The 26,306-nt window shown below is 43.1% G+C and overlaps 1 protein-coding gene across 2 annotated transcripts; it reads right to left on the bottom strand.

The window, feature by feature from the left end:
- Positions 1-22,537: 22,537 nt before the first annotated feature.
- LOC147879632 (pentatricopeptide repeat-containing protein At1g06140, mitochondrial-like) lies at positions 22,538-25,676 on the bottom strand. 2 transcript variants are annotated; one of them, XM_087372082.1, is made up of 2 exons: positions 25,186-25,676; positions 22,538-25,104 (listed from the first exon to the last, which is right to left on the bottom strand). In XM_087372082.1, exon 2 carries the CDS (start codon positions 25,056-25,058, stop codon positions 23,064-23,066), a length of 1,995 nt encoding a protein of 664 aa, XP_087228208.1. In that variant the 5' UTR covers positions 25,059-25,104; positions 25,186-25,676; the 3' UTR covers positions 22,538-23,063. The 2 variants fall into 2 exon arrangements, with proteins under 2 accessions (XP_087228208.1, XP_087228207.1); XM_087372081.1 differs by having other exon boundaries at positions 22,538-25,096.
- Positions 25,677-26,306: the final 630 nt, after the last annotated feature.

Genomic DNA, 26,306 nt, shown 5'->3' with positions numbered 1-26,306 from the left:
CCCTTCCTTCATTTGCAGCTCAAACAACCTCTTCATGAGGTAAACTTTATTAGAGGCAGTTTCCTTCTCATAAGTGGCACACAATTTCTTCCACAAATTTTTGGTAGTTTGCTCATTTACTACTGTGAAATAAACTAACTCTGCAAGATGAAGTATAATAGTAGACTTTACTTATGCATCCAAATAATTCCAATCATCCTCAGACATATCTGCAGGCTTAGCTTCACAATCCTTGCTAAGGGTTTAATCAGCTTCTTTTGAATAAGCACATCCCTTATCTGTTCATTTACTTTCGTAGTTTGCTTATTTACTACTATGAAATAAACTGACTCTGCAAGATAAAGTATAATAGTAGACTTTGCTAATGCATCCAACTAATTCCAATCATCCTCAGACATATCTGCAAGCTTAGCTTCAATCCCTGCCAAGGGTTTAACCTGCTTCTTTTGAATAAGCACATCCCTTATCTGTTCTTTCCACAAAGAAAATTTTGTCCCATCAAACTTTTTAATGCTAAAAAACTCCTTTTCAGGCATGGAAGAGGATGCCATGATGCAAATGAAACAAAATCCCAAATGCTAGTACCTGTAAAAGAGAAATCACACCAAATACCAGGTGCACCCAATATGCCTGCTTTAATGAAGGATAGTCTCACCAAAACTCAAGGCTCAAAGCATCAAAATGTATCTAACTCATGTGCATATACTATGCATCCATATGAGCAAATCTAGCCCAAAAGAAAATGTCAACCCACAATGACAAAACAATGGCAAATATAATGCCAAAGAGCCACATGCCTCAAGCATAAACACCATTCATGGGCATAAGCGTCAATAATGTCTCATCCAAAAGATCATAGCACAGCCACCTGTGCATCCACTGCAATATGTTAAAGCTATCCCTCAGCATAAAATAGCATCTGTGTGCTAAACATCCATTAATAAAGCATCCCACAAGGTAATCTAGGCCTATCAGCGCATCCAACAAGGATCGCAATGCATCCAAATGGCCTGTAAAGCATCCATTGCAACCTAATGCAAACACAAATGAGCACACATGGCTCAGATTGCCACCAAAGTGATCTGCATAAGGTATATCCAAGAAATCACAGCTTTACGGCAATGATCACTAGTGAAAGTAGAACATGGGATGTCTCAAAACATGGGCGTCACTGCATAATCAAACTCAGCAAGACAATTCGCAAATATCTCTCTTCTGCCATAACTCCAAAATCTCATCCAATGATGGAGTAAGAGCTAGTCAAACCTTGCATTTACTTGCAAAAATGAACCTTAGGAAACCTAACCTTAGCCAAAATGCCACATGGCAATCAATGAGAAGGTCATGGAAGCTTTGAGAAATTTCTTGTGAAGAGACGATGGAAAAACACAGAGAATCACAACTCCCTTATTTCGTCACGGAATGGCAAGCATCTTTGTAGACATATGTTTCAGGCAGAGTCCCAAATCCAACGGGATAGACAGCTCTACAAATGGAGGCCCAGATGTTGAGATCCCACTCATGCAAGAAATGGAAAAATGAAGACATCGAAGTAGACAGAGATTCACCACAGCTTCAAAAGTTCACAGAACTGGAAACAACTTCTCAAGTAGAAGTTTTGGACCACTCTGGATCCACTAGAAGTGTCAAAACTGCAAATGGTGGCTTGGATATGGAGATCCAACACACGAAATCCTAGCAGGAAATGAATTTCATCACTTTTTGCAGGAGCTGTAACTTTTCACTGAGAACTCAGATGACAGAGGTGTTAAAAGTGAAAATGTGGTCTCAATCTGATCTACAACTTCCTTGAAGACTTTAAGTCAAAATTCTATCTCTAACTCCAGATATTTGTGCCACTACATATGTGTGTCTGAGAAGATTTGCTTATATTCTGCGCCTTCAACTTTGTAACCCAGTAAAACAAATGCCCAAGAGGATTTTCCCCCTTGCTCTCCAACTGCTATAGTAGCTCCAAAATTTGTAGCTCCTCTTGCTAAACAAGGGTCTTTTGGGATGTACCACTCTCTCTCCAAGCTGGAGGCTGCACGAGGCTACTCATGCTACTGCCAGGCTCTACTGCCAAGCTCTGATACCAGTTGTGAGGACACAACGGAAGCTGAGAGGGAGAGAGGGAGCTTGAGAGGCACAAGTTTTGGTGGGTGCAGAACACCCTGATCTTCTATTTCATTCATATGTATATGCATTTGAGTATTGTATATAACCGGGGTTAAGGTACAGTGGCCTTTAACCCCCACACTATGACCTAGTCAAATTCTTCTATTTTGATGGGAAAATGGACGTGGAAAGTTTTGCAAGTTGTGTACGGTGATGATCTCACTGAATGATGGAAACGGTTCTATTTAGCTCTAAAAAAAAAGAACTCTATGAAATTGGATAGTATGACGATAGATATACTTACACAAATGTACCCATCATTACTTAATAAGAAATTTACATGCTAGCCAATGTCAATCTATTCATGAGGCTTATTGTGGATCCCTCAAGTGATTCCTCACATGGTTTGAAAATATCTTCTCTTTTGAGCTTCAAATGCAACAGCTGGAAGCCTACATAGAGTGATGGAGGTAGCTATGTTCCAAATCCCAAACTATGTTTCCTATGCAAATGTGTATGATGGTTTTATGGACATGCTAAAGATGATATTATATTTGTTGAATTTTTAAAATAGACATTTTGTAAAATCATGAGGTTGATCATGTAAGAGAGTATTTATAAAAACACATGAATACCCCTATGTAGTTCATATAGTGAGATTTCTTATCTATGTACTATGTTGAGTCTTTTTCCTTGATGTTTACAAGGTCTAGAATAGATGTGAAAAATGATTAATTTTTATTGACCTCTCTTTTTGTTCATATGTTTAACATGCTCCTTTCATTTTTATGTTTCACAAGAGCTATATCAGAGATAGCTTTCTCTTTGAGATCATTGTATCTCATAAACATATTAAATAGAGGTACAAATATATTTGAGATCATTGTATCTCATTGTTAACCATATTAAAGCACTTGGGACAAGCCTGGCATTAGGAGGTGTTCCTAACCGGCTCCCAAATAGAGCTTGTGTTAGCCTTGTGCCTCCTAGGCTTAGGTGATTTGGGGCTCAAACTCCATGAGTGAGTGCCCTTAAACCTTAACCTATTTGTGGTTCTAACTTCATGCATGAGGCTCAAAACCTGGAATGGTGAGGCTCAGCTTCTACGAGACACTCAACGGTAACCAGGGCTTAGGATATTTGGGGATCAAACTCCTTGAGTTTGAGCTATACTCCTTTCATGGCTATTTCCATTGCAGTGGCTATTTCCGTAGATGTGGAGCTGAAAAGTGCACGTTGCTTACACTCGTACTTTTGTGGACGTGGACTTGAAGTGTGGATCTCCCTGTTCCTGGTGGTGGTGGCTAGAACATACAACTTGTGCCTCGAATCCTTGAATCCTTGGACTTTGGAGTGGACTTTGGGTATTTGGGGATCAAACTCCCTAACTTTGAGCTATACTCCTTCGGTGTGCACATTGCTTGTAATCACTGACCTTGGTGTATTTGGGGATCAAACTCCCTTGGGCTTGTCCATTAAGGTAGATCATTTAGCCTAGTCACCTTTACTCACTGATTACCCTGCATTCAGTGGATGTACTTTGTTAATGTTAACATGCCTCCTTTCTTGTTGTTGATTCATCCTCATGTCAGCCACATTGGAGGACGTTGGTGGTGAGGATTGATTGTAGGATGGCATAGTAGTCTAGTCGTCGTGATGTGAGATGAGTGAGGTATGTGCGATACTGCCAAAAATGTGTGGCATGCATATCCTCGTAACTGTGGAGGTGATGCTATGGAGATTGCAGATGCGGAGGTAGAGGCGGAGGTCTTGGAACTGAGTCGGCAGACTATCGTCGGGGTTGAAGAAAATTTGGTTGTTCAGATTGTGGATGTGATCGTCGATGGGGTGACTATGGGTGACTCCTCTTGTGCACTTGGGATGCGCATAGCGCCAGTCATCGAATGACTATATGATAAACTGTGTGAGGGGGTGCACCTTAAGAATTTCGTAGAGGTGGAGGTGTAAGCTCTCGAGCAAGCGCTTCTAATGGTGCATTAGCGCACTACTGGTAGCTTCTAAAAGGACTATAAGTTCAAGCACCAATGGACATCTTCAGGGGGAGAAACTGGCGGGGATGGCAGAGCATCATCATCTACAAATGGCATGGGCTCTGGCTCCATTGTGCCTGTCGGAGTTGCTGCATCAGATCTTTGTACAAAATTTGCTGCTTTGAGTAACATGTTGAAGGCTTCGTCAAGAAGGTCAAGCATTGGACAAGATGGACTAGGAGGGTCCGTGCTATGGGGTGGTGGTGTTAGAGGCATTAAACGAGTAATCGGACAATGTTGTCTGAGGGAGGGGACGGTGGGTAGCTTGTTGGGTGGGTAGGGCAGGATCCAGAGGAGGTGGTAGCAGAATTTTTGCAGGGGGATGATGGTATTAAAAAGGGTGATTGCATCATTTCCCTCTTCCTTGGTGACTTCCTCTGGGTAGGCTATGTGAATTGTTTCAAAATTGCTCACCAAGGACTCAAGTGAGTCTTGGAGAGCATGTAGCACCCTATTGAAGAGGATTATAATACCGAGGGGTTGGTATGTTGTGGACTGGTAGGCCGCAAGGTGTCCTTGAGATTGGATGACTAAGGCTCGGCCATAGGTCTGCATCCAATTGATGTTTGCATGCAGACTTGTAGGAGTGCAGACCCACGGCATGAGTTCTTTGGGCTTTACGAGTTGCATCACTTCATCATCCATAGGATAATTAAGGGACTTAGTGATGATGCGGCACCAAGCTTGAAAATTGAGAAGGATGGGATGGGTAGATAGTGTTTGGATATCGGAGGGGCGAAGAAGAGATAGAGAAGTGGGTTGAAGATCAAGAGAGAAATATGACATGGCTAAGAAGGGGCGGCAGTGGTCAGGGTTATGGCGAAGAATAGTCTGGAGGGTGTTAGGAGGAAGTGTAGTGAGGTCTCGATGGAAGATGAGATTTTGTGTGCGGAGTACATCAAAGTGCATCTGAAGGGTTTGGGTGATGGTGCATGGTGCAAGTGTGTATGTGGCCAATTGTGCGGACACCTCCATGTACATCTGGAACTCCTGTTGCTCGCAATCTTCCAATCTTGACTCCTCAAATTGGCTGGTGGTGCATTGGCATTCGATTTCTTCTTGGAGGGAGACCTTAGTTCCTCTCTTGTGCCAGGAGATCTTGTAAGGAGCGGATCTATTGTTTGCGGGACTCTTGTGAGCGGGCGTACTATTGCTCTACCTGTGCATGTTGCTCTAGCATTGTTCGCAAGGTTGACTCTGCCTTGTCTACTTGGTCCATAAGCGTCTGGACCAGGGATTCACTGGTGGCAAGGTCATCCTTGAATCTTGTAAGAGCGAGCTCAAGCTCTTCCACTTTGGCCCGATATTCTTTGGCTCTATGTATTACGACATGGCCTGTTGCTTGGGCTGCAACCATTGTCGATTGGCTTTCATGCATTCTTGCTCGGTTTGTATTGGGCCAGTGGCAGATTTCTCGACTAGGCCAAAGCCAAGTGGCAAATGACTCCTTAAGTAATAGAGGACCGGCATGTACAACATTGGATTGCTGGATAACATCCCCATGGCTATCAAGATCATCTCGTATCTAACTACAAAAGTGGTCAACCCAATTTGTCTTTTGGAAGTCCACCATTCGTAGCAAGATCTTGGTCACAATGGACTGATGATGGTATGTGTGCTTAACTTGAGTGAGCCATTGTAAGGCTCTTGCTAGTTGCTCCACTTCAGGCTTGTAGATGGCTATGAACTGGAGGCAGGCCCTGCACTTATGGTAGTCATAGTGACAGACCGTTTTGAGGACGTCGGGCTTTTTCTTCTGCTTGGAGTATTTCTACCCAACTGGTAGGTTAAAGGTTGCCTACACCATATCCTGATTGATTTGGTAGTGGTGGGGATTGCCTACTGCATCTCGTAGGACAGCAATGTTGGTGTTGCTATGTACGCCATGAGGAATTCCACCAGCAGTGTCACGTCCAAGTGACATGGGAGACCGTAGCAATTCTACCCAAGCCTGCAAAGTTGAGTGCCTCCACGATTGTCGGGGTCTTGGAGAGCGGCGTATGCTACTGGAATATATGGTAGTGGAGGATTTAGTCATGGACCTCGTATGCAAAGCGCAAATATCATGCAAGCATTTAGCTCTTAGAGCCATGCTTCTCCAAGTGGCAAGCGTGCTTGGGAGCGCATGACCTTGTACTCGCCTGTGGTTGGTACCGGGGTGCACTTTTGTGTCCTCGAGGGAGGCGTGCTTGTCATAGTTGGATCTTCTTGAGTGGCGTGCCTTGTGGAAGTTTCTTCTCCTTGTAAGTCTTCCATGGGTATCTCGGCCAGCATGCGGATTGTACAGATGGAGTGCTTTGGGAGTCTGATGGGCCAGTGGCCTCTCGGTTAGGGCGAGGGTGGAGTCCCAAGTCCATTTCGAACTCGAAGAAGTCATGTTCGGTTCCATCACAAATAAGGATGGGAGTTGAGTGACGAGGGAGTCCGTGGATGAGGAAGAGCAGGAGGACATAAGCTTGTTGTTTGGATTGTACTGCAAGGGGATAGTAAACTGTCAAATTTCTCAGCAAATTTTGCAAGAGTTATGGGGCAACAACTATGGCGTCGATGACCCGGCAGGGTAAACTTGCTTATATAGATTTCCTATCCCCCCGACCGACGGGATATGTGTATGGCAACGATCGATGTTGAAGATCAATGGTGGTGGTCGGCGGGATGTGGCCAAGGCCACGACCGGCATGGTATGGAATGAAGATGGGGCGGTGCGATTTGGAATGGTGACAAGCGGTGGTGTCTTTCCTTGGAATCAACTGGCGGGATGTCACGATCGCAACGGTCGATGGGGTACTTCATTGGCGATGACAATCGACGGCATGCTGGGATCGCGATGGTCGGTGGCATGTTGGGATTGCGATGGTCGATGGCATGCTAGGATCGTGACGGTCAGTGGCATGCTGGGATCACAATGGTCAGTGGCATGCTGGGATTGCGCGACGACTGGTGGGATACTAACTATGTAAAAGAGAAAAAGAAAGGAGTGGTGTGGAGGGGGGGGAAAGGGTGATTGAGCATAGTGCACTTGTGTGGTGTGAATGTGATAGTGAGGTCAGCGTGCAAGATTATGAACACATGTAAAAAATGCAAAAATGGATACTAATCACCTGGTTCCGACTGTGTGTGCATGTGCGGTGTGTTTGGTAGGGACTAGTGGGCTGCGAGTGTGTCGGGTGACATGCCCACCATACTGACTCACCTAGACCTGGACGTGATGATTATGATGAATGCGGTAAACGTGGGTGCCGTATTGTGGCATAGCATGTAAGGAGCCATGTAGAGTATGTGTCCATCTTGTTCTTTACCTTGGATGCCAGGGGCACATTTGCTCAGACTTCCTTGTGCTATGGGGTTCGTCTTCTTGGGAGAAACGAGCTTTCGTGAGTCTACCCATGGGATCGACCCTTGCTTCCATGAGCAAGATGGTACCATTAGAGTGGGAACGTTCTGTGAAGATTGTGGGAGAGAGGGAAGGAGTCTCACTTGCGGCTTTCTCACATGCACAATGGGGGAATACACACAAAGGTGGAGGCTGAAAACAGTTTTCCTCTTCTTAGTTGTGTAAGCCAAAAGAACTCTAGTACAAAGAAATAGAAGAACCCTATATGTGGGTCTCAAACCAAACTCAACTAACTAAGGTGGCATACTAACTGAGCCACAAACTAGAGTAGATAAGGATAGCTGTCATCCAGCTATTATTCGTGAGCGGTGTACCAACCGCATCTCCAGCTAACAGGTCGGTGACATAAATGCACAATAGTCACCCTGGCATATCGCGAGTGGAGCTCGATATCTCAACACTCCCCCTCGAGCTCAATCCCAATTCCTGCACACCAAGCAGGTCTCTGAACTTGCGCAGCTTCTCTGCACCCAATGCTTTCGTGAAGATGTCAGCTACCTGATCCTCTGTGCTGACATAAACTAGATCAATGAGACCTAGTAAAACCTTCTCCCGCACATAGTGATAATGCACCTCAATGTGCTTTGTTCTGGCATGAAAGACTGGGTTCTTTGCCAAATGTATACTACTCATGTTGTCACAATAAATGACAACTGGCCCATCTGATGCATATCATAGAGTAGCTTATGCAACCAAGCTACCTCACATGCAGCCATTGCTGCACCCCTGTACTCAGCCTCTGTGCTCGACAAGGCAACTGTAGGCTGTTTCTTGCTGCTCCAAGTGACTGCAGCACTCCCAAAAGAGAACACATATCCACTGGTAGATCGTCTATCAGAAATGCTACCAGCCCAATCAGCATCAGTGTATCCATGCAACTGTATCTGAACCCCAGCCTCATAAAATAGTCCATACTGCAATGTGGACTTCACATACCTGAGTATGCGTCTAGCCACATCCAAATGTGGTTTCCTTGGAGCCTGCATAAACTGACTTACCAACCCAACAGCATAGCTCAAATCTGGCCTGGTAATAGTCATGTAAATCAAACTTCCTACTATGCGTCTGTACATAGTAGGGTCTTCCAGAAGCTCACCTGCATCTGTGCTCAGCTTCACATTCTGCTCCAAAGGAACTGAAATAGGCTTACAGCCTGTCATCCCATATTTGGACACCATGTCCAATCCATACTGCCTCTGCAAGAGCTGTATGCCACTTGGTGATCTAATCACCTCAATGCCCAAGAAGTAACACAGCTCTCCCAAATCCTTCATCTCAAACTTTTGCTTTAATAGGATTTTCACATGAAGGATATCTTCATCACTATCACTTGTGATGATCAAATCATCAACATAAATGACAAGTAGCATAATACCTTTCTCTGTTTTTCTCACATAAAGTGAGAAATTTGCCATGGAAATCTGAAAGCCAATAGTGACAAGATACTGTCCTATCTTGTCAGACCATGCTCTAGGTGCTTGCTTCAAGCCATACAAGGCTTTCTTCAACTTGCAAACAAACTCAAGATGAACAGCATGCACATAACTGGGTGGCCGCTCCATATAGACCTCTTCTTGCAAATCACCATGCAAGAAGGCATTCTTTACATCCATCTGATGTAAAGACCATCCCTTTGATGCAGCCATAGCAATGACTTCTCTTACGGTTGCCATCCTTGCAACCGGACTGAATGTTTCTTCATGATCAATGCCATATGTCTGTGCATACCACTTGACAACTAATCTTGCCTTGTATCTGCTCACAGAACCATCTACATTGTGCTTTACCTTATAGACCCACTTGTAGCCAATTGCATTCTCGTCTTTAAGCAAAGGCACCAATTCCCATGTATCATTTGCTTCCAAAGCATCCATTTCTTCATCTATGGCTTTCTTCCATTTTTCTTTTCCCATGGCTTGCTCAAAAGAAGTGGGTTCTAGTTCATGTATCACTTTGACCATATAGACATAGTGAATGGCTATAAATCCATCATATTTCATCCTATCCACAGGATACTTAACTCTAGTAGACCTATGCAAAATAGGCTCACTACTAGCTGCTCTCAAAACATCCCTGGTCTTCCTTACTCCAGGTGTAACAACAGAAGGAATACCCAACTCATCATCAATGCTCTGTTCTGAGCCACTGGATTCACCATCCACACAAGAGTGACCTGCATTCACATCAAACATGGGCTGATCTACCTTCTCTTTTCCTTTTCATGATACATGCGTACCACTCTCTGCATTGCTTTGAGGGGATTCTCCTGATCTCAATCTACCTGTCCATGGTGAAGCATGTGAACCACTGGTAGAGGACACTCTAGGTCCACTGATATTTTGTGATTGCTGCTATGCATTCTGTGCAGCATTACCATTTTGTGCATCTACATCAATCATCACATTTACTGGTTTATACCAGCTGCTCATCTCATCAAAAACAACATCTCTGCTCACTGTGAACTTACGTGTAGAAGGGTTATAGCATCTATACCCTTTCTGCTGCAGAGAATAACCAATAAAGATGCACTTCTCAGCTTTTGGATCCAACTTGGACCTCAACTCATCTAGCACATGGACATAAGCAATGCAACCAAAAATCTTCAAATGAGAAATATCTGGTTTCCTACCAGTATACATCTCCTCTGGCGTCATGCCATGTATTGCTGCAGTGGGAGTCCTGTTCATTATATAGACTGCTGTAGCAACTGCTTCAGCCCAATAATAATCTGGTAGATCTTTTTCATTTAGCATAGCCCGAGACACCTCTCCAATATGCCTGTTTTTTCTTTCTGCAATTCCATTTTGCTGTGGTGTGTGACTGCATGAATATTGCTGCTTTATACCATGCTCCTGCAAGAACCTTGCAAACTCATTTGAGAGGTACTCTCCCCCTCCATCTGACCTTAGGCATTTTATTTGCAGGCCTGTTTCTTTTTCAACCATAGCTTTGAAAGCTTTGAAGTGCCCAAACACTTCACTTTTCTTTTTCATAAAATACACCCACAATTTTCTGCTGAAGTCATCAATAAATGTGACAAAATAGTGACAGCCTCCAATAGATGCAGCTTTTGTAGTCCACACATCGGAGTGGATTAATTCCAATTGTTTTTTACTCTCTTGAACATGCCTAGGAAAAGGTTTCCTTGCCTATTTCCCAAATTGACAGGCTTCACAAATCTTGTGCATTTCTGCAACCTTGAATTTTGGCAATCCTGCAATAATATTTTGGGCTTGCATTGATTTAAGTCGCTGTATATTAACATGACCAATGCGTTTGTGCCAGATATCAATATCTGCAACTACACCGGTCCCATGTGCAAACATTGCTGCACTCAATTCAGGCATGTCTGCATCCAACGTAAACATCCTGCCCTTCTTCTTTCCTTTTGCTATCAAGCGACCATTATTTTTCATATCCTCAACAAAGCATCCATGAGGATTAAATCTGACCTGCAAGCCCTGCTCAACCATCTGACCAACAGAAACCAGGTTCTTGGTGATGTTCAGGACATGAAATACATCAGACAAGTATTTCTTTTTCCCATCCTGCATAGACAAAGGAATTTTGCCAATCTGCACAATAGGATGTGCAGTATCATCACCAGTCTCCACAAATCCTGGTTTTTCCATTTTTCTTGCATCTTGCATCCATTCAGCGTGACCTGTCATGTGGTTTGACGCACCCGAGTCAACATACCACACATCATTGCTTTCTTCTGCACTTGTTACAGAATTTGTCATATGCTGCACCATAAACAAATGCTCATTTCTGTCATCACCCTGTCTACTAGAGGATGCATAATTGCCTTGCTGCAATTTTCCATTCATAATGTCATTCTGCTTTTTATAGCAGTCCTTAGCCATATGACCCATTTTGCCACAATAGTAGCATTCAATATTGCTGTTTGCATTTTGGCCTCTCTGCCATCCACCACGGCCTCTTTGGCTCCCCCTGCCTCTAGAGTTCCCACGTCCTCCTGCATAGGACTGGTTTTCTTGCGTTTGCTGCATATTCTGATTTCTACCACGGCCTGCAGATCGGCCTCCTCTACCTCTGCCTCTACCTCTGCCAGCATTTGAGTAGAAGACAGTTTCTTTTGAAGTTCCTACTGAAGAAGATGCACCCCCATTTCTCTGCTCTTCAGAAATTAGAAGAGCAATCAACTCCTCAAAATCAGGAAAGTTTTCACGGACGGCAATGGATGTCCGGAACTGTGCATAATCCTTTCCTAGACCATTCAAGGTCACAGAAACCAAATCGTCATCATCCACTGGCGACCCAATGGAATCAAGTGCATCTGCAATTTTCTTCACTTTCATGTGGTAGTCATTTATGCTCAAATTTTCTCTCTGCACATTGTGCAACTCCTGTTTGAGTTGCATTTTCCTGGCTTGCGTATTTGTGCTATACATTTTTGCCAAAGTATCCCATGCCTCCTTTGGCGTATTTGCATCCTGAATATGCACAATCATGGAGTCCGAAATATTGATAGACAGCCAGTACATAACTTTCCTGGCTCTCTCATGCCATCCTTTGAATGCCTGCATTTCCTGTTGACTGGGAACATTAGGAAGAATAGGTTCTTCTTCATTTCCTGTAATGAATTCCCAATAGCCTTTTCCCATCAAGAAATTCGTCATTCTAAACTTCCATGCCTGGAAGTTGTTCTTGTCAAGCTTTTCAGTGACAATCTGTGAAAGAGAATCAGATGCCATTACAGAACACTGCAAAATATTTTGTCACTGCAAAAAACATAGCTTTTGCCTTACACGGGCAGATCTGCAAAACTGACGAAAGTGGTATTTCACCACACAGTCACTTCCTAGTGACGATTTTGCATCAACAGGCAAAGGCATGAATCTGCAACTCCCAATATCTCTGCACATAGGCATACGATGCAATTTCTGCGGCACCTTTCCACCGACTAGCCGCGCAGTGGTCGCACAGCAAAAAACAGGGCCTTTTTCTGAGTGCCTGCGAAGAACTTCCGCCTTCAAAACGGGCCCCGAAACGGCCTCAAATCAGAAAAATAAAGTCACTGTAGGCTTTGCCCTCACCCGCAGCATATACTGCGCTCTTGCCACACCGCGAAGGGCGTCTCAATCTGAAACAGTGCACTCCTGCACTTCTGGCTGTGCTACCTGCAGAGATTTGCTCCCAAACTCGAAATAGGAAAGCAACACTTGTCCTCTTACTAGGACACCACGAACTTGGCTCTGATACCATGTGAAGATTGTGGGAGAGAGGGAAGGAGCCTCACTTGCGACTTTGTCACATGCACAATGGGGGAATACAAAAAAAGGTGGAGGCTGAAAAAAGTTTTCCTCTTCTTAGTTGTGTAAGCCAAAAGAACTCTAGTATAAAGAAATAGAAGAACCCTATATGTGGGTCTCAAACCAAACTCAACTAACTAAGGTGGCATACTAACTGAGCCACAAACTAGAGTAGATAAGGATAGCTGTCATCCAGCTATTATTCGTGAGCGGTGTACCAACCGCATCTCCAGCTAACAGGTCGGTGACATAAATGCACAACAGTCACCCTGGCATATCGCGAGTGGAGCTCGATATCTCAACACGTTCGCCCATGAACTTTTAGTGTTTTCCCCCCCCAGGGAGGTTCTTGTGTAAGTCCTCATGGGGGGGAATTGAGTTCCCCTTATAGAGTCAAAAAAATGAATCCCATTAGAGCTGTGCTGCTAGAAACACTGGATGGAGTCTAGTTCACAACAACAATAAACAGAAGCTTACTAAAGTGCTACTACATCAACATCCAAGCCATCCCTGATAATAATGAAGATTTGGGGGCCCCAAGTCTTCCATCGTTAAGACTAGATTGTTTCACGAGCACTCACTAGCATATGTATGCCTTCGCACGTATAGGTAGTTTCAATTGATTTTAACCTAGGCCTCAAAGGTGATGACTAAGTCCTAGTTGCCCTATGATTTCCTTAGCAAATTAAGCATATAGGAGGAAGGCCCACCTCACTAGTCATGCATAGCCCACCCACACGTTTCAAGCACCACGAATAAATTGCACAGATAAAAGCCCCAAGAGATACTTGTTTTGATCCACACACATGGCACCCTCATCACAAAAAGAGTAAAATGCATTAGCCACTCACAAAAGAAACATGCATTCTTAGCACATGGCACTATATTGGCACTATCAAAGTGGGACCTGATTCATGTGTGCAATGCCAAGGTGAAGATAGTCCAATAAGATCGGAAAAATGCCTACAACGCCATCGACAAAGCGACACCATGCCAAACGGCCCAAGCCTCAACCTCAACAACCCTCCTCAAATCACCAACCTGAAGAAGGACATGGTCCAAAATCACCAACCCAGAGGTTAGCACCAAAACGACCACGGCTTGTGGTTCTGAACAGTGATACTAATGAGCAAATAAATGCAACATGCCAAGAAGAAATTCCACAGAACCAAGGGATACTAGAGGCATAAGAAATTGAGCCAGAGCAATTGACTATGTAGGATGCAGGTGCAGAACACCTTGAGGACCAGACCAACAAAGAGCTAGCAACAGATGGAACAATACAACTTGTATGGCCACGAGTCTCAATGTTCATGATGTCACCAAATGCTTACAACTTCTTGCAATCAAAGGGACTAGGTAGTCTTTTGGGGAAGCTTAAATCCTTCTTACCAACACCTGCTATGACAGAATACATTTGTCAACATCATAACATCATATAAAAGTGGAGAAAGATAAGTATGGCACAGTAACATATAAAGAAAAGCCCTTACAGATCTACCTCAGTAGATCCACTATGCAGGAGGCTTTTTCATTTTTAGAGGCACAAGAAGAATATCCAAAGAAACATTTGGATGCAAGATTTTTAGAAATTTAGTATATATTCCCACCTAACACAAAGTCACAAAGCGGGGGAATACGCCAGGATATGATTCTGGACCCCATATGCAAAGAGGCAGCAGCTAAGTTTTTGGCTGACATTTTCAATCACACAAGAGTGAGAAAAAACTATATGTCAGTAAAAACTCTTACACTCTTTGGTAGAGCAAAACTACAAGACTGGGCTCAACACATATCCTTGCTACTAACCAATTATGTATCCACTACACATAATGGCAAAAGCTACATTGCCCATCTATTGGCCATAATAATTCGGTTTGCAATAGAGCAAGAGGATGACTCTACAGCCCTCTTAACACAAGATATAAAGGACTTTGAAACATTGATACTATCGCCAAAATGGGAATTAGACCCTCCACCTACTCTCAATGTGAATAGCATGGAAGGGCAACAATCCGAACAGACTCAAGAGAATGACAATGTGGAACTCTGCCAAAGAATACTGCAACTCAGTTCAATCTTGCTCCCACAACAGAATGACTTGAGAACCCAAAAGGTCCCCCCCCTTTGTGTAGAGACCCAAAAGGTCCCCCCACTTTGTGTAGAGACCCAAAAAGTCCCCCCACTTTGTGTAGAGACCCGAAAGGTCCCCCCCAAAAGTGGAGGGACTCTTGTCCAAAAGGTCTCCTACAAAAGACGTCCCACCACGGTGGTACCTACGGATTGTGTAGAGACCAACATGTATAAATCTCTCTCAATGAAATGAATCTCCCACTCTTTGGGTTTCAGTGTTCAAGCTCACTATTGTGTTCATGCGATTGATCTCCATTGCATACATTCTCTCTTATACTATCATGTTCTAGCATGCCCTTACCCTTGCACTCTCTACCCTTGTACTCCCTCCTCCTCCTCCTTCCTCCTCCTTCCTCCCTCCTCCTCCTCCTCCTCCTCCCTCCTCCTCCTATCTCCTCCTTCCTCCTCCTTTCTCCCTCCTCCCTCCTCCTCCTCCCTCCTCCTTCCTCCTCCTTCCTCCCTCCTCCCTCCTCCTCCTCCTCCCTCCTCTTACTCCCCCCCCTCCTCCTTCCTCCCTTCCCTTTCTCCCTCCTCCTCCTCTTCCCTCCTCCTCCTCCTCCTTCCTCCTCCTTCCTTGTCCCTCCTCCTCAACCCTTACCCCTCGAATCCACGCGAAGAAGACTAGCTCTCCTCTCCTCAACCTTGGACTCCTCCTAAACCCTTTAACCCCCTTTGAACCTTGGAACTCCTAGTTAGCTCTCTCAACCCTATCCCCTTCGAACCTTGAAAACCCCTTCTAAACCCTTGAACTCCTGTGGAGGCGAGAGCCTCCACCAATCGTTATGATCCAGCTCTCTTTCTCATTCATGCACACATGAGATCTACTTTCCATGCTTTAGCCTACACCTCTCATAGGAACATGACTCGAGGACCTATGCTACACTTGTGAACACCTATGCTACAACGAGCAATGACATGACTATAGGTGACCAACACCCTCGAAACCTGCATTTGGGTAAAACAGAGACAAGATTGTAATAGGATACGCTAAAAAAAGGGTTTGTGTTGCTCGTATCAACTTTGGAATACACAAGTGGTTGATGGTAAGTCAGTGGAGGAACCAGGATTGCCTTATAAATTGAATTCTAGGGAGTTGGTGGTGTTGTGTGAGATTATGAGTCATATTCCTTAGGGATGGCTAATGTGCTTTTGTTGGAGGGCTAAACAATGACCAGTAGGATCTACACAAAGTGGGGGGACCTTTTGGGTCTCTACACAAAGTGGAGGGACTTTTTGGGTCTCTACACAAAGTGGAGGGACGTCCGAAAGTGTAGGCTTTTAGTCTTTCTCTCTATAGATTTAGTATTTCTCTCTCTAGATCTTGATTTTGCAAGTATGATTGGATATTTTCGAGAGAGGATTTTGGCTATCCTCATCCTTTAATATTTATCATACCATCTTTCAAGCTCAAGATATTACAAGCCGAGCTTTGTCGCTACTCTACACACCAATGCTCTCATAGTTGTTGTCCTAGACTGCACTTCTGGCCCTTGTTGCCACAGGGTTAACTCCCCTAGACTGACTTAATTACCCATCCTTGGGTTATGGTTGGGTCTATAGACAATGTTGTGATGTGGTTGTCTTTACCCAATGAGTGTGGTAAAGACGATGGCGGTGATAGATGGAGCGAGCTTCTTGTCGATCTTTTCCTTGTAATCCACGAACACCATAGGTTGCTTGCTTAGTTTTTAAGAAGCCAGTGTCAACCATTTCTTCAAACAAACACACATAACACCCTTGAAGAGATATGGCTCTTTGAAAGAGGCAACTTGTTGTTTGAGCATCTATATGTTGATTTGGATTGAAGTTGAGGTTGGGCAAATGGTCGTCAATGGTGAGGGGCACCGCCAGGATGATTGCTAAAGCTTCACTGTATCTTGCACTTTCCTTGAGTGTTTTATCATAAGTGCTTTGCTTAATTGATGCATGTCTGTCCAAGGCTCTGATGAGTGTTTTCTAGCTTGTTCATTTGATTTTAGAGTTTTGATTAATAGCCAATTGCGAGGAGCATCTGCATTATCTGAACCATGATGATTGGCATCCCACCGGTAGCGATGGGGCACCGCATCAAATGTGGGATGCATGTGAAAGGAAGATGGAGCCTGCATGTATTCAAGGAGGTACTTTTCATTGAGCAACTTTGGTCTATGCTAAGTAGGCTATGGCTCCAATTTCATGATGATGTCTAGAGTGATTTGTGCTTGGCCGATACTCATTGAAATTACATAGAGATCCCATCCTCCTCTTGACTGCATGTTTGGGTATTGCCTCCAAAAATCACCAATGGGATTACCGGGCATGGGAATCCTATCTGTATCTTGTTACAACTCCCTTGTGGGTGTGCAAACTAGATTATCTGATTCTTGAAGCTCATTGATGGAATCAGTAATGGTGTCTTCCATTGAAAACTCAAGGGAGATTGGAGGAACATGTGGTCTTGGGGGAGAGGAAGAGGTCATCGGGGAAAAGCTTGAGGTCGAAGCAAGTAGTGAATTTGAGAAGGTAGAAGTAGGGATGTTTATGGAAAGTGGAGGGAGAGTAGGGAAAATTGACTTAGCAACTTGATAATCCTCAAGGGATGGATTGTCAAGTGTTGGAAAAAAGTTAGGTGTAACTAGATGATAGGAGTTAGATTCTTGGATTAGGCGATAGTGTTGAGAGGCATGGCAAGGACTATGGATTAGCATGGATTTCTGGAAAGGTATGGAGGATAGTACTAGAGTTAGGGAGGGATGTGAGTAGATCAAAATAGAGAGTGGCAAGATAGGGGAGATTAGATTGAAGGTAGACCACATATTCCTCTAGTAGATCCTTGTTGCTTCTGGTAGGTACTGACAGCTTTAATTTTGGATTTTTGTGAGAGTTATATCCCATGGAAGTTGCTAGTGATTGTTGTAGTATAGGTAGGAGTCCGGAGGGGGGGCTCCCCATCAAGCATTCATATAGTAGTATTGCATCAGCCTTTAACCATATGAGACTTGCATGTACTGAGAGACAGAACACATTCTTCTGGTCTTCATCCATATGTTGGCATAGATCTTGGAGAGTCTTGGTGCTTATTGGTCTGGTCCAATCAAGACCACTGCATGTAACATTTTGATTTGCAAGTGTTTCTAGAGTATGCATATTCTTCCTTCAAGGTGATCCTCTTGTTGGAGGACTGCAACAAGCTTTTGGTATAATGTAGTGATGCCTTGTAGCAAAAGATCTTGTGCTGACCCCTCCGCATTGTCATTGACTTGACCCAGTAGTTGAATTTCCAACTTGGAAATTATTGCTTTTTTATCTTGCCACTCCATGCACTTATCTTTATACTTACCCAATGTGGAGGCGTATGCAAGCTTTAGACTATTAAAGTGTTGAGCTGTTTTTGGATGCCTTGGAAATTGATCATTAAGCATGTGGAGTTGAAGTATCTCTTGCTCTTAAGCATCTAGTTTTGCTTTGGTGTATGATGGAGTTGAGAAGGCTTTAGCTACAGCAGTTTCCATATTACTCCTTCAAAATGACTCTTTCATCCCTAAGCTAAATGGAAAATGGGGGCTTAGCAAAGGTTCTTTATGGTGGAGGATAAGGATGGTTGAGAATTGGAAATGGTGTACCTTTGGAAAAGAAATCTTTTGATTTGGAAAATTACTCAACAGTTGGCTGTTGAGAAATCTAGCATTGTTGTGAGTAAGTGGTTTCCAAAAATCTTGGATTGTTCATCCCCTTAGGTTGATGTTACCAAATGGTCTGTATATGGGATTCAAAGAGTATAGGTAGGCACTTGGTGGAATATGGTTTGGTACACCAAGTTCTTCAAAAACAGGTGGGGTTGAGAAATCATTGTGGGCGTGGTTATGGCTTAGAAAGCCTTGGTGCCTTGCTCATTTACAAAGGGAGATAAGGATACCAATTTATTAGAGACTTTTAGGTGGAGTGCGGCTTGGATGTTAAAGGACGTTCCTTTAGCCATGATTGATATTAGGTGTGCTAGGGTATGCTAAAAAAGGGTTTGTGTTGTGAGTATGAACTCTAGAATATGCTGGCAACTGATTGGAAGTTAGTGGAGGATATTAGAATCGCCTTTAAATTGACTTCTAGGGAGTTAAAGTTATTGTGTGAGATTATGAGTAATATTACTTAGGGATGGCTAATGTCTTCTTATTGGAGGTCTAAACGATGAGCAATAGGAGGCATAGTGGAATTGACAAGGATTTTGGTAGACTCTTTCATCTCTGAGTTAAATGGAAAATGGGAGCTTAGGTGAGAATTGGAAAGGGTGTACCTTTGGAAAGAAAGCTTTTTGATTTGGAAAATTACTCATTAGTGGTGGTTATATATATACCTTTGTAAGATAAGAATATACCCAATCGTACAATTTTAGTTTTTTTAATTCTAAAGACCAAAATTCTACAAAGAAAACAAAAGAGAAGAAAAATGAGCTAACTTTTTTTTTTGGAAAACCAAAGGTAGACATAACTAGCAAGGAAAGAATGCTTAAGTTGTAATGAATGCCCAAGCATAAGCAGCTATATTGGGTTTCTAAAGACCCGGGGTTCTCTTGGGAAGATCCAATGCTTACTGAAATACATCAATTTAACAAAAGGGAAACAAAACAAGGAATGAAGAAGAAGGGAACTTTTTTCTTTATTTTTCTTGCATTATACGTCTTGTGTATTAGCAAAGTGATCAAATTACTACATTAAGGGATAAAAGGCTCGTTAGTTGTACAAAGGCTGGAAAAACTATGGAATTGGAAAGAAATGACTCCATATTTTGCCATATCAGGAATGTTTGAGTCAATGTGAGGCATTTTTATAATGTGTAAACCACTATATTTAGGTTGTAGGCGTTTATCATACATATCAACCTCTAATCCTACGGTAGATTGAGAGAGACTAAGATCTAAGAAAACGGAGGAATCCCCTCTTGAACATCAATTAAGTTCACAAGAGTTACGAGGATAGATTCATTCTCCAAACACACAAGCATCTTTGTATGTAAAGTCTTAAAAGTCAGGAACATCTTGTACAAATAAATCATCTATAAAACACCTAACTTAGCTAAGCTTATGTAATATGATAGGGTGTGTAATGATAGAAATAAGACGTTGCATAACTAAAATTCATCAGTGAAGAGATAAAAGTCTGCTAGAAGGACAACACGATTAGTGCCCATAGGGATTCCTATAATTTGTTGAAACAAAGGATCACCTATTGTGATGTAAAGATTATCTAAAAAGAGCAAACATATCCAACACGTACGACTTTTGTGTATCTTTTCTTTTTAGAATCAATGTCATGATGTTTATAATTTAGCCACAAAAAGTCAAAACATAAAGCTTCTTTCTTAACTTTTAGCACTTCACATCTATCTTTGTCAAATCTCAACTTAAAAACTTTCAGGCATTAGCTTTTTAATTCTAAACTTCAAATATTCCAACTTGGTCTTTGTATAAAGCGTAGTATAATCATAGGTTTGAAGGAGAATTTTCTTAATGCTTCAAGAGAAAGTAAAAACTTTTATAATAGGAATCACTCCTGCGGAGTCATTTAAAATCCTGCATGATTGTGAGGGGACATCTATCTCCTTTAATAAGTCCCTCCAAAGTTCATGGACACTAGGCAACATGGCTTTAAAGTAGTAGCTTAGCCATTTAGAGACATCTATCAAAGTAGTCTTACGTGTAGCTGCAATAACTCTTGGCTTTTTTGGCTTTTTGTGAAACTTCCAAGTAGCACAAAGAAAATGGATACTTGGTCTGCAAACAAACCCTGAATACTTACAAAAACTCTGGTGTTTTGAGATCAGATCCTTCTAAGAAACTAAGCTAGGGGCGTAAGTTTTGGCAAACAAGTTCACTTCTCTCAAACATTCTAAGTAAAAAATTTTGCAAATAAAAACAAAGTCATTTGAACATTCATCCATGTAAGACATGACAAATTTTTGAAGAAGAGTTTCATCTTTTATTAAAAAATGATTACTTTGCTTTGAGCAATTAACTGAAGAGACTTCTAGTTTCAAAGCAACTTTCTTCAAAATCTTCCCTTTCCAATCCAACAAGATATTTTGAACTCATGAACTTTCTTCTATTGGAAAAGCAAAGTTTGAGATTCCATTATCAATATCTTTTAAAAGGCAAGACTCTTTTGAAGAGTACAATCAAAATTTCATGCCTTTCATGAAAATGTCTCTTAAGTTACTAGAAATCCAATGTGAAAAGGTTTCTTAACTTACTAGAAACCAAAATTGAAGTATCAATTGTGAGGCTACATGTCCTAAATCAGCATTAAGAAAGTTTTGGAATCTTTTATTTTTACAACAACAAGGTTCTAAAAGAATGGATGATTTTGATTGCTCTGAAAGCCTTTACCTCTCTCTCCATAGTTGAAAGCCTTTTGTCCTAATGTTTTTACACACTTTCAAGCTACTATTGGATGCTTCCGAATTCTTGTCACATAATGAGGGAGAGAATCCATTATTTCAGGAGACTTCAAGATTGAGTTCAAGCCTACCTTGTCAAGAGGAGAAGTAAAAATAGAAATCAAGAGTTCCTTATTTAGATAGAGTTCTTTGCTTTGAAAGGAAGCTTTTAGTTTTAAGAAGTGATCTAATGAAGCTTTAAGTTGGATCTAATGGATCTTATTTAGATCCAAGGCGTATAGAAATTTGAAAGAACATTGACATTATATTTTTGAAAAACTTTTATTGAAAAAGGACACACAGACATTAGCCTATCTAGGTAAAGAAGTCTTCGAGAGCTAGACAAAGAAAGGAGTGAGTCTCCCATCTCAGTGAAGGTTCATGGCTGGAAGTCTCACCAACAGGCCCACCCCTCTTCCATTTGCACCAGGAGCAAACACTCCAGTAGTTGTGCATCCATCTCTCTCTCTCTCTCTCTCTCTCTCTCTCAAGTCCATTTACTAAGTAGTGTGTTTACCCCCTTGCTCCTACGCTATGTACATACCTACACTTTCATTCACACCTGTTCACTGTTTGCTGAGGAGTGAACACACCAGTGGCTATCTAAAAAAGGCAATTGCCCCACACACTCAGAGCGAAGCTAAGGGCAACAGGATGAACCGAGGCACCAGAAGATAGTACCACAATTCCAGCGTAACAACCTGGAAGGGGCATGTAAGTATGGGACACATGTCTTCACCTTGAGGCTGGCTCTTGCGGTCGTCTAGACCTCCAGGTTTGGGGGTGGCTTGTAGTATTGAGCCTATGTTTTGAGGTGAGCTGCTATCTCAAACCCCTATGGGTTGTTCTGTGTGATTATCCCGTGACTTTGGGTGGGAGTTGTATCCGGGTGTTATAGCCACTGGCTAGGCAGAACCCCCTAAAGATATTGGGAAGAGGGGGGATGTAGCCCTCATGCTCTTTTGATTTCACAATGAATGGAGAGGGCAGCATCTCCAGCATTACTGCCATAAACATACAGACTGTGCTACAAATTTGATAATATGCAAAATTCCAGAGATGAAAAACATAAAGGAATAAAAGATAACAGCAGAGACAACAGTTGTGACAGGAATTGCAAGAAGCATTGCATCTACAACCACCCCCAAAAGGTCTAGAACTGCAGTTTGCAGAATAACACCAAGTTTATTGTTGATTTACAGAAATTGCAAATTTAATTTCAGAAACTGTAGACCCAACTGCTAGAAACTGCAGACTCAACTGCTGGGACTGCAGATTCAAAAGCCAAGCAGCTTGGTTTACCAAAATAACCATCAGGGACTGATCTTCATTGTCCTCGAGCACACCACACCAGTATCTTCATCATTAGCAAGAACAGGTTAGCTAAGATATGCGATACGGTCACAGACAGTCCTCACAAATACACTTTCCTTTCTTACAAAAATAGTTTGCTCCTCTTATCTTTGATAAAAATACAGTGGCTGCATGAGAGTCAGCACAAACACAGATTTTTTTGAACACAGACAGGTTTCCCTTTGGGTGTATTGAGTAGTGCACATACGATAGCCAGTTTCTCACTGCGTGCACATAACCTATCTTTCTTTGCATCATTGGAGATGTCCTGTGAGACACAATGCGAATTCGAAACATACCCTTTGTCTGGCATTTTGAGGGAGAGATCTTCTAACTTGGCATATACATCTTTGCTTTGGGAACGTGTTGTATCCCCAACCCAAAGGAATGCAGTCCTGGCTCCTTCCATGCTTGTAGTGCCACTGTGCTTGCCTCAATCTCATTCTCATCCTCGTGCAAATGAGCCTCAGCATAGATGTTAGACATTAGAACATAAGCTGAAGCATCCCTTTCATCCAATCGCACTGCATGTTCAAAGGCAAGCCTTCCAAGCTCCATCTTACCCCACTTTCGACAAGCGCCCAACACATTCAGCCACACTGCAAGATCAGATTGGAAAGGCATCTTTTCCATGATTCCTATTGCCTCATCTACTTGGCCCGCACGGCCAACAAGATCAATGACACAAGTGTGGTGCCCAATAGTTGGAGTGATACCATAATCTTTGGTCATGGCCTGAAAGTACTTCTGGCCCTTATCCACAAGACCTGCATGACTGCATACAGAAAGAACATTAAGAAAGGTAACTCCATCTGGCTTTATGCCTCCTCCTTTCATTCTCTCTAGCATATCGAAAACAATTTCACTTTCTCCTAGCTGGGCATATCCCGTGATTAGTGCATTCCAAGAGACTACATTTGGAGACACGCCCTCCAGTTGCATCTGTTGGAAACAGTTCAGTGCTTCCTCACAAAGCCCATTGTCAGCATATCCTGCAATCAGTGCAGTCCACGAGACTACATCTCGAACCAGAAGCTTGTCAAACACCTCTTGTGCTTTTACAAGGCAACCACATTTGGCATACATATCAACCGAGGCATTGCCAACAAACGTGTCTCCTTCCAACCCTTTTTTGGCAATCTCTGCATGTATTTCTCCCCCCTCACCTATGGCACCTATGCTGCCACAAGCTTTCAAGCTGCAAACTAACGTGACAGCATTAGAAGTTACACCCTCCAGTTGCATTTTCTTGAAACAATCCAGTGCTTCCTCACCAAGCCCATGGTCAGCATATCCTGCAATTAGCGCATTCCACAAGACTACATCTCGACTAGGAAGCTTGTCAAACACTTCCCTTGCTCTGAATAGTGCTCCACATTTGGCATACATATCAACCAAGGTGCTGCCAAGAACAGGATCTCTTTCCAACCCCCTCCTGGCAATCTCCAAGTGTATTTCTTGGCCCTTGTGTATGGTTCCTATGCTGCCGCAAGCCTTCAAGCTGCAAACAAATGTGACAACATCTGGAGACACACCCTCTAGTTTCATCTGTTGGAAGCAGTCCAGTGCTTCGTCACCAAGCCCATGTTTGGCATATCCTGCAATAAGTGCGGTCCACGCGACTACCTCTCGAACTGGAAGCTTATCAAAGACTACCCGTGCTTTTGCAAGCAAGCCACATTTGGCATACATGTCGACCAAGGTACTGCCAAGAAAAGGATCTCTTTCCAACCCCTTCAGGGCAATCTCTTCATGTATTTCTCGGCCTCTTTCCCCATCTTTCAGCCTAGCACAGGCCTTCAGAAGGGCCACAAGCGTATACTTGCTAGGATGTACACATTCCTCTTGCATTTTCTGGTACATGTTAAGGGCATGCTGCAACTCGCCACAGTCAATATAACCTGTGATGATAGAGGTCCATGAATACTCGGTAGCATCAATCAGCATGTTAAAAACCTGTAGAGCATCGTACATGCTTCCACATTCCACCAACATTGGGACAAGGTAATTCCCAAGAGATGTATGAGGGTCCAGCCCTTCTTGGCGCATGTAAGTATGCAACCGCTTAGCATACGCTACATTTTTCGTTTTTCTGCACTTTTTCAAGATACATATGAAGTTGCCAACAGAAGGCGGCTGGGTCATCCGTTCCAAAGACGTGAGTGCCGCCTCTAAGCTCAGCATCTCCCAGCCACTAAATGCGTTCACGCTGGCCCTAAGATTGCTGATGCTATCCACCAAGTCATGCTGTTCCGAGTTCGACAGGGCTCGACTACTAGATGCCTTGGCCAAGTGCATTAACCCAATCTGGATTGTACCAGCCATCTACGCAACGAGACTCCTTTGAATTCTATGCTTGAAATCTGAACACCTAGGGTTTGCCAGTTAGAACTCATAACAAACTCGTCAGACTGCCAGTGGGACCCGAATATTTGTACAGCAACAATTTTACCTGTGCAAGTGATTGTGTCGCACACTCACGTTCCTCTTTCGGGTATCCCACGAGTGGGAGAGATCCATGAACACGCCTTGCCATGAGCGCTGTGTCGTTATAAGTATGACAACGATGAAAACCAATTGCAGGAAGTGCAAGGGTGCATGAAACCGAAATTCGAGGCGAAGAAGTACCTGAAGTCAAATTCTTAGAGGCCTTTGGAGGGAAGCCCCGGCCAAACTGGTTGAGGATCGGAAAAGCCATGTCCTGGAGGACTAAAGCACCACTGTCTCGGTGGGTTTCCCACCTTGGAGGCTGGGGGGAAGCCATAGCCATGGGGAGCATCATCTGTAGCTTGGGCTCGAGGAATGCGTTCAAGCAGAGGTTTTTGTGCTATAAGGGGCAATGGCCTTTCTTCAGTTGCTTAGAGATTTCATGCTTGTGAGGGTTTTAGGAGTGACTCTTTAGTGTAAGAGCTGGTTCACACAAAGGCCCTCATTTGCAACCCACTTAGGCCTCCAAAACCGGATTTCCATTCACATGAGGTTCCAAGTATTGACTACAAGCAGTGTGAGCGTGTGTTCAAGCATGCTGAGTTATTAACCTGGAAGAGTTTCACAAGCTGCCCATCCATTCCTCTCAACGTTTAGCCACTTTCCCTGCCTAGGTTTTGCGAGTGCCTTATCTCAATAAAGTAGGAAGAAAGGCCTAATTTCCATTTTACAACTCCATCTCTACGGTTGTCTATTTGAGCACCAGTGCTCAACTCCAAGGTAACTTGCCTTCAAAAATCACATGTACAGAGGGGTGTAGATGCAAGGCAAAGGGGAGCAGACTTGTACTCCCCACCACTAGCCGATATTAAGAATACAAAGGGCGTACAAGCCAATTAACTCACGTGAATGAAGGAGCTACATTCGAGGCTTTTGTTGAAGCACCTCCAGCTCGCTCCCAATTTATGCACAGGCTGTGCGTGATCACTAAGCCTAAGAGAAGGAAGAAGTTGTAAATATAGAGGTCCATGATTTGAAAAAAGGCAAAAGAGATAAAGATGGTGATAGGTGTGTTCATTCTCATCATTAATTCTTTATTTGTTTCTATTCTTCTTTCTTTCAAAGAATAGGATCATCATTGGGAAC

This window comes from Dipteris shenzhenensis, chromosome 33 (genome assembly GCF_047967505.1).
Source record: "Dipteris shenzhenensis isolate YYH24624 ecotype China chromosome 33, Dip_SZ_1.0, whole genome shotgun sequence".
In the NCBI taxonomy this organism is placed as follows: domain Eukaryota; kingdom Viridiplantae; phylum Streptophyta; class Polypodiopsida; order Gleicheniales; family Dipteridaceae; genus Dipteris; species Dipteris shenzhenensis.
The sequence above is the reverse complement of the archived record's forward strand: the minus strand, read 5'-3'. Positions and strand labels throughout refer to the sequence as shown.